Source organism: Acartia tonsa, chromosome 3, assembly GCF_053477335.1.
Source record: "Acartia tonsa isolate MP-2025a chromosome 3, ASM5347733v1, whole genome shotgun sequence".
NCBI classification, from domain to species: domain Eukaryota; kingdom Metazoa; phylum Arthropoda; class Copepoda; order Calanoida; family Acartiidae; genus Acartia; species Acartia tonsa.
The window spans coordinates 46,349,824-46,359,250 of NC_137262.1; the positions used below are offsets into that span (position 1 = coordinate 46,349,824).

The 9,427-nt window shown below is 36.4% G+C and overlaps 1 protein-coding gene across 1 annotated transcript; it reads right to left on the minus strand.

Annotated features, from left to right (window-relative positions):
- Positions 1-347: 347 nt before the first annotated feature.
- On the minus strand, positions 348-9,134 carry LOC145314915 (uncharacterized). Its single transcript, XM_080154990.1, has 8 exons — positions 8,912-9,134; positions 5,643-8,251; positions 5,214-5,281; positions 2,805-4,565; positions 2,121-2,640; positions 1,452-1,838; positions 897-1,107; positions 348-352 (listed from the first exon to the last, which is right to left on the minus strand). Exons 1-8 carry the CDS (start codon positions 9,132-9,134, stop codon positions 348-350), a joined length of 5,784 nt encoding a protein of 1,927 aa, XP_080011116.1.
- Between the last annotated feature and the right edge of the window lie 293 nt (positions 9,135-9,427).

The window sequence follows — 9,427 nt, forward strand, 5'->3', positions numbered from 1 at the left end:
ATTTTCTCCACCTAACATGAAACAATCTTTATAGTTTTAACCTATTTTTATATTACAGGAATTCGCCCCTAGCTTTCGCTGTTGACGTATAGTAATAGCAAGAACAAACAGCTTAATATTCTTATAAAGTGTATTAATTCAATACAAGGTTAACATATAATAATAACATTAATATAAAAACAACTGTTCACTTTTATGTCTGTGTCGTGTTGCAGAGCAATGTCTTGCTCCGAAACCGATGACACAAAGACTAAAAGCTAAACTATAAAATACATGCATTGCTCTTAAATCAGGAAGAAAGGGACTATACATCACATTTCTCCCTGGCTTAAACATGAACCTCGATTTCAAACTGTAATATTTCAGATTAAATATAACAATAGGTTTTTACATGTTAATTATCATAGATATTATAAGTAGCGTTGAACGCTTATTAAATAGATAATAGTGGATCTGGTATGACACCTGCCATATTTTTTATTTTTTTTTATATATTTTTATTCCAGATCTTTAAACACTTCGTATACATTTTTTTATTTATTTTGGTTCCTTAGAACTCTTTTGTGTTTTTTTTTATATTTTCCTTTTTTCTTTATGTGTTTGTTTTTTTTTTTTCTTTTTAATATTTTTTTTAAGAAAAAAAACATTGATTAACATATAATCATTGAAGAATGCATTGATTAACACCTAATGCATTAATTACATAGTTATCATAAATACATGATATAAAAATAACATTGGTTAACATATAACCATCAGATTTAAGCATGGTATTATAGAGCATTAATATGAAACATGAATTTTAAACTTTTTTTGAGACTACTACTGCCTCAACAAATATTAAATACATAAAATAAAATAAAATATGAATTAATACACATAACTATAATTATTACTTTCTTTTTCCAGATGTTCTGCTCTTCTTGCCAGATTCTCAATATCCATGGGCATAATAGCTTCCTCATCATTCACTCCAAGTTTTGCGGTCTCATCACACAAGCCGTCTTGAGACATCCTTGCCTCAGTATCACCAAGCATATGAAGACATCTTTCAAATCCGTTAGTAACCGCAACCGAAATCGAGGTTGCAACGTTATCAACCTCCTCCTGATTATCCAAAATCTTTTGATGCTTACGACTAACCTCTTCTCCAAATTTATCAAGCATCATCAATATTCCAGGCGTCTGTTCCAACCTCATTTCCTCCCTCACTTGTTCATCAACACGCCATTGCTGATTTGACAATTCAAGGTCCAGACAAACAGGAATGTTCGGATTTAAGGGCTGATCCATCTGAACACAAACAGGATCCCCAAACCGAGTAACCAATTTGAAATCACCCTCGAACCACTCATTTACTTTGTGTTCAGGATTAAACTTCCACTCAATATTGGTTGTCAACAAACTTGTATAAACGCTTCCATCCAACTCCAATTTGATTTTTTCACTACATTCTCTAAAGTGGTATTTGGATCACATAACAATATCTGCTTGGCTAGAGTCGGACGAAGACGCTTGCAGCGCATCTGCATTTGCCAGGTCAAAACTCTTGCGTCTACTTTATCATTCTTCAGACTACCTGCATATGTGGCACTCACCAGGTTATCAATTATGTCTCTTTGACCATCCAATCTAACATAACGTATCTCAGCAGGCATCTCTCCACTGGTGATTAGACTCACCGAATTCACGTTTACAATACGTGGAATGTAGACTGATAAGTTCATGTATTCATTCACCTGAATGGAGTCAATAAACACTTTAGCACTCAAATCCTGTTCAGACTTTCCATCAAGCCAATCTTTCTGTAACTCTAACAAAGTTGTGGATGGCATTTGCTTCAGAATAAAGCTTACTTTATTCACGACATCTTTCCAATGTGCCAGGAGCCGGATAGCTGACACAACCTGCGTCTTCAACCTCGGATCAACGCTATTACCCACCGTTCTCAACACCGTCTGAAGGCTCATTTTACCATCTGCAGGTATGACGTCAATTTTTGAAAGTTGAAGCCAATCCTCAAGTTCCCCCATATGTTTGATTATGGGTAACAATTCGCCCAACGTTTGACAGCTTTTTCTCTCATCTCCATCCAGGTATTCAATCTTAGCAAGCAATACCAAACTTGGTAAATTTTCGCAAACAAGCTTAGAGAGAAATATGGTCGCACTCAACTTATTCAAACTAGTTGTCTCGTTCCATGACAACTTTTTATTTATAGCTTTAGAATGCTCACCAGCCGCCATCAGGTTGAGGTATCTTGAATTCTGGCTGGTAAAGATAGGGATCCTGTCCACAGGCCAGTCTATGGAGTGGATGCATCTCCCCATCTCCAACTGCACTGATAACATGTTTATCAAATTCAACTTAAACCTTGGTTCATTATCAATAAGACGAGCTAAATCTGCCAGTGGCATGTCCTCACTGCTCAAAAATATGTTCCTTGTCGCCCTGCCCACACTCAACGTGGGCAGCTCAACGCGCGACATTACCAACACCAGCCGGGATGCAGAGTTGCTGACCAATGCAGATACTGGTAGACCAGGTTTGACTTGATTTCCTTCATTGGCAGATTGTTTGTGGCGACCATCTTCTTCATTGCTCAATAACTTCTGATTCATTGTTGCCGCCGTAACCAAACTGCAAAAATACAATATAATTAAATTTCAGCATAAGAAATTTAAGATCTAGCATTAAATTCTTCCTCAGTAAATCTTTTTTTATGACACCATGAACAACAACAATACAACAATGCCAACATAGGAATTATACCTAACAACAACATTAACACAATCAAAACAAACTTGGCAAACAATGGTAATATATCTTTGAACAAATGTTCTAGACCAAACCAAGGACATGTAACCTGTTCGAAAAATGACAACTTATGATCAACAAAATCCAATTTAGAAGCTTGTCCATTAAAATCCTCAAAATCCTCTAATCCCTGATATTTAATAGTCTTATTAAAATCAGCAATAAACACCTTTTCATCGTTCAGAAAAATCTTTTGTCCCACGTGTTCTGATTTTTCATTGGCAATATGCAGAAGTTCGAGTCCCTGCCCCTGATTCCCAAGGAACAAATTAGCTGTCAACTTCAAAAATACCGGACTTTGCGAACAATTTAACAATTTTATATCCTCTACTGCTACAATCATTCTACTATATTCTTGTATTCCAACTGTTTCACCTTTATAATCCACCATTAAGTGTCCTACTGCACATCCATAATCCACACCTAACTTTACTGGAATTTCAACCGCTGTACACTTTTCATACTTAGCAATTTCTCCCAGGTATATAATTCTGAACCCATGATGCATCTGTACATTTGACCTAACTTCTGTTTGAGCACATCTAGAAATACTAAAAAGTTCCATCATCCTCTCGTTTCTTTCTCTACTAGCCAAAAACATAGCATTCAAATCAAATCTAGCTTCCTGTTTTAACAAATCCCCAAAATAACTTCTAACAGCCGCCTTCGGTTCCTCTAAAAACTTGATACCCTCTAATTCTGTTACAAAAATGTTGAAATCCAGATGCTGCAAAGTAAGTTTCTCTGTTCCCATAATTTTAACTAAAATATTCCTTTCCAAGTTAGAAACAAAAAGTTGTTCATTCCAAGTAGTTAAATTGAATGTATCTTGAAAAACTACCTTAAAATTACTGGCCGGTTTTCGTACTACATACGGAAAATATGGAGAAGTTGATGTTGCCCACAAATGATTATCTTCAAAATTCGCCACAATCGTCTTTTTATCATAATCCATAACAACATTTCCCTTGATCAAAACGGGTGTATTTTTTACTAAAATATGCAAAGTCCCAACAGCAAAACCTAAATTGAACCACATATTGTGCGCGTATATTCCCAGTGTCTTGCATTGAATATTTTCACCACCAACATCCCAGAAAGGTGACAATGTTCCATTAACTGTGAAACTGTGAACAGTTGGCAAATCTATATTTACTTTAAAACTAATTCCATCATGCTGATACTTGCCAGAATGAAAAACCCTTCTACATTCGTCCATACTCAACTCTACCTGTTTTTCATGTGGCACGTCTAGTACGTGCACATGACTCGCGGTACCGCAAAACCAGCGCTCCAATTTTAGTCTAACCTCACAACTAATGGCTTCTGACAATATAAAATCGGTTTCTGCTAACCCCAACAATTCCACAGATCTGACCGGTTCCATCCTATCATGCAAACAGGCAGCTGATCTAAGTTCAACATTACTTATTTGAGAACAATCATAAGCTGCTAACCGTGGATCCTGTGACGTATACATACCACCAACAACAATCAAACAATAAACCTGCATCACAACAACAAATAACAAAATATCCAAGTACCTGACTCCTCTTTCATCCTTGGATTTCTTCACAGGTATTGGTCCAGCACGTCCACTCTTTGAACTACAAGCGTCCGGTGACCTCTTGCGCATACCACGATCTCCACGATCTCCACGATCTCCACGATCTCCACGATGTCTATCACCACCGCCGCTTCCTCTCTTGTCATCACGCTCTCTACGGTTCTCGTGGTAATCTCTTCTCCTGCAAATATTATACAAATTATTACAAATATTATTTTTTAATCAATTTTGCGAGGTTCCTAGTTACTACATCGGCTACTGAATAACGTTCTAATCTGTCTTTTTCTCTGTTTTGTCTATCCTCTTCTAATTTTTGTAATTGCACTTCATTTGTAGAACCTTTAGGACGACCCTTAACAGGAATAGTCTCAGACATTTTTTGCGATTTTGCATTATCTAACGATCTATCTAATTCATCCTCCTCAACATCTCTACCTCGTTTAACACTTCCCCTTCGTTGTTCCAAGTTTACAATTTTACTTTGCAATTTTGGAAAAGTGTCCTCTAAAATACTCATCCGAGACTCTAACTCTCTAGCAGATTCCATGTTAACATCCTCTACACCCAAACTGTTGTCTACTAAGCTATTATCAGAGGCATAATCCCCATGAAAAACACTATCCTTACTAATAGTAGAATATGTAGAGTCTAACTTAGTTTTGTCAGTCATATCATTTGAATCTACACTATCAGAAATATGAGTACTTTCCAAAGTATCACTAAGATCCTCAACTAAATCATCTAAATTTTCATTATTCTGAGATACATTTGACCTTTGCTGTGACAACCCAACACCCAAAAAAGATTTCTCCAAAAAATCTGGTGTTACCTGTCCATCCTTCCGCCTTCCAACCACCTCTGGACTAGCGCCACAACTATTCTCCTCTTCAGAAACGCCTGAACAAGTTAAATTTCTCAAAGTATTGGGAAAGTCATAGTTTACTTTCAAGGTATTATCCACAGAGAAACATTCATCTGTAATCACTAAGTCAATCTTTTCATCTGGAGTCAAGTCTAAAGTACTCTCAATAACATATATTTTATCTCTTGGTACAATTCTCACCCCTTTATCTTTCAATCTACACTTTTCTAGGGGTTGAACCTCGAATAAACTATCAGAAATTGCTTTTGTCACTAAACACGGACCCACCCATAACGAGCAGAGTTTACGAGCTACACCAATCGTTGTGACGTCATAAAAAATATAACAATAGGAATTTATAGCTACCGGCCGACCTATCCTTTCTGTATTTTCTACCTGCAAATACTTCTCAGTTCTTTCTTGTCCAGTCCTCCAATTCTTGTCAAGGCACTCCAATAACTCTGAAAAATTCATATGTTTAATTTTCGAGCGTGTTAACGGGTCAAATGAGTCAAGTGGAAGCTTAGGGTTTCTTAGGAACATCTTAAAATATGGGGAACATCCTAACCTCCGATTGAAAGAAGTGTTCATACAAAATTGTGTAGCTTTAAGTTTATAAGCCCAATCTCCATCTTGAAAACGTAAATCAGTCTTAAGAAACGAATACACCGATTGGTTGTATCTTTCACTGTAATTCGAATTTGCTGATCTTGGAGGGATAAAAATTTGTTCAATTCCCAACCTTAAACAAACTTCCCTAAAAACTTTTGATTTGAAGCTTTGTGCATTGTCAGTCCTAATTCGCTCGCATAGTCCCCAAACAGAAAATAAATTAAATTTCAGACATTCAATAATTGTTTCAGCTTTAACATCCTCAATAGCAAACAACCACACATATCTAGTACAACTGTCAACTACTATTAAAATGTGCTTACAAATGACTCCATTATATTCACACTCATTCAAAGGACCTAAAGCATCTATGGCCAACTCTGCCATAGCTTCCCCAGCCAAAGGAGAAAATTCTATATTATGATTATGTTTAGGTTTTTTACGTCTATTCAAACAAATGACACAATTTGCAACTGCCGCCGCTACATATTTAGATACATAGGGAAAAATGAAGTGACGATTAATCCTGCTCAAAGTTTCCAAATAACCCCTATGCCCCGCTGTAACATCTGCATGAGCTAACAAGAAAACTTTATTGTACATTCCAATAGGTACCACTACCCGTTCAATAAATTGAAATTCTTTCTGAAGCCGCATAGGTGAAGTCAGGATAATTAAACCATCCTTATAACTCAGATGTTCAAAAAATCTTAATATTTGTTTACCACGATAAGGCATTTGAGACAATTCTCTGGACGTAGGTTTGACATTATTTACAATAAATTTCCTCACCTCAACTAAAACAGGATCCTTCTCCAGGCTACGACTAAATTCTCTCGCCTTCAATCTGGATGATATTTGACTGGCCGTCTCTGCTCCAATTCCTGCAATAAGACATAATTTAGGATCTTCCAATTGATATACAGTATCCAATATTAACTCTCCTTGTTCGTCTGTCGATAATTTAGATATCCTATCTTTACTATCCTTTAATGCAGTACGTGACAGTATATCAACATTAGTATGCATCTTGCCCTGCCTATGTACAACCTCATAACTGAAGGTGGATAAAAAATTTATCCACCTTATGGTGAGACCAACAAAATATCCGTTCTGCCTCCAAGTAGATAGATGTTTCAGTGCAGCTGAATCAGTTCTCACGATAAACTTCTTGTGTCTCAAATAACATTCAAATCTTTCAACAGCATTTACTAATGCACATAATTCTCCTTTATGTGCTGCATAATTGGCTTCATGAGTTGAACAAACACGTGACCAACACGATATCATCTTCTCTTGTCCATTTTGTTTTTGACTTAACACCGCTGACATAGCTGTAGATGACCAATCTGTATCCAACACAAATGGTTCAGCCTCCATTCTCCAATCCGGGAACGATTTACTTATTTCTTCACAGAACAATTCTCTAGTCTTTGTAAAAGCTTCCATACTTTTTTCATCCCATTCTATTTTACTACTGTTTCTAAATTTGTTCAATGGTGCTGTAATATCAGAAAAATTCTTGAAATATGAACCATAATAATTTATGAAACCAGTAAATCTTTGAATATCTTTACCTGTTTCAGGTACTGGCCAATTCTTAATCTTTTCAATATATGCTTGGTCCATAAATATGCCTTCTTCATTTATAATATGGCCCAGAAATTTCACTTCCTCTGCAAACAATGTACATTTTCCAAGATTAATCTTAAGGCCTGCTTCACAGAATGTTCGTAGTAGAATATTCAAATGTTCCAGATGTTCCTCCACATTCATACTATATACAAGAACATCGTCCAGGTAAACTAGGCAAAATGCCCTTAATTCAGGACTCAAATCCATTACTCTATCCATCAACTTTACAAATGCACTTGGAGCATTGGTCAATCCAAACGGAAGCCTCTTGAAGCAATATTGCCGACCATTAGAACAAAATGCTGTATATTTCCTGACAGATTCCTTCAAATGCATTGAATTATATGCTGAAGTTAGGTCAATAGACGTAAAAATCTTCTTTCCTCCAAGTTTGTCAAACAGCTCACCAATGTTAGGCAAAGGGTAACAGATCTTCTCAGTTATCTCATTTAATGAGCGGTAGTCCAGGACAAAACGGACTTTCACCTCGTTAGTATTTCCAACTTTCTTCTTAACAGCAAAAATTCCAGAATTAAACGGTGAATTACATTCTTCTATCACATCTGTTTCCAACCATAAATCAATCTGTTCTTTTAGTTTCTCTGCATGATGAGGATTGAGTCTAATCATCCTATTCTTGAAAGGTTGAGCTCCAGGAACCAACTGAATATCATACTCCTCCAAAGTACAAGATCCAATATCCGTAGGATCAATCGATAATGCCTTGAAATTCTTTAAAAACAACCCAACTATCCTTCCTTTCAAAGAAACATTATCCTTTAAAAACGGAACTTTATCCAACTTCAATTTATCTTTAATAAAACGAATCTTCTTTAATGTTGTTGACACATCTTCTTTAACCCTGTTCTCTTGCAGCATTGCTATCTTCTCCGCCACAAACAAATTTCCAACCAAAGTACCAGCAGGAACAGATTTCTTAACAGTTTCAAAATTCGTGATTTTAGTCATAATTTTACCGTTCTTTCCCACCTCAGTAATTCCTTCGTTTATCAACAAGTTGTTTCGGCTACAGTAACCTTGTCTAGGAGCTATATAACACAACTGTCCTTCAGGCATATTTCCTTTAGTTGAAACTTCTACCACCACTGTACTCAATGCAGGAATTTCTATTCGATTTTTCAATGAACAAATCCATTTTTGGTCTTGTAACTCAGCTACATTAATCTCAGGTTTCTTAGTTCTTGCTTTCTCCATTTTCTCCAAAACTGTATGAACCAAATTCTTCACTACAATTTTCCGTTTAGCTACTAAATTCACACTGATTCCATGCATCTCAATCCTGTTGCCGTCTTTGGCAAATATCGTCTTCACGTTATTTTTGTTCAACCAATAACTGCCTAGGTTCATAGGTACAGTCATGCCGGAAATAACAAAACAATCTTCTTGAAAACTGTGACCTCCAATCTGAAATTCAACATTCCGAACAACACCATCAATCTTGATGCTGGAACCCTGCACGCCTGTTGCTTTCGAATCCGTTTCTTCAATCACACAATCAAGCTTTCTAGCCAACACTTGAGATATCAGGCAGCCTCTTGCATTGCCGCTATCAATTAAAGTCAGGATTTCCATGCCACCAATCTTTGTTGGAACATAGACTTCAGCCGCTCCAGCCGCCATCTCAGAATCTTCATGAAACTTATAAAACAGCTATCTAACTCACACCAACAGTTATGAGGTTGTAACTATCCAATTGTCTATCAAATAACTATCTATCTGTCTACAACAAATAACAAAAAAACTGAATAAAACAATTCACTCACCGACAATATTTCATCCACCAACAGAAACGTCCAAAAATATCTCTTAATCCACAATCAATCAACAGAAATTCTCCGGCCAACAGAAACTCCCCAAACTGTTAATCCACAATCAGTAAACTTCTCTCCGACCAATCTAAAATATTACAAAAT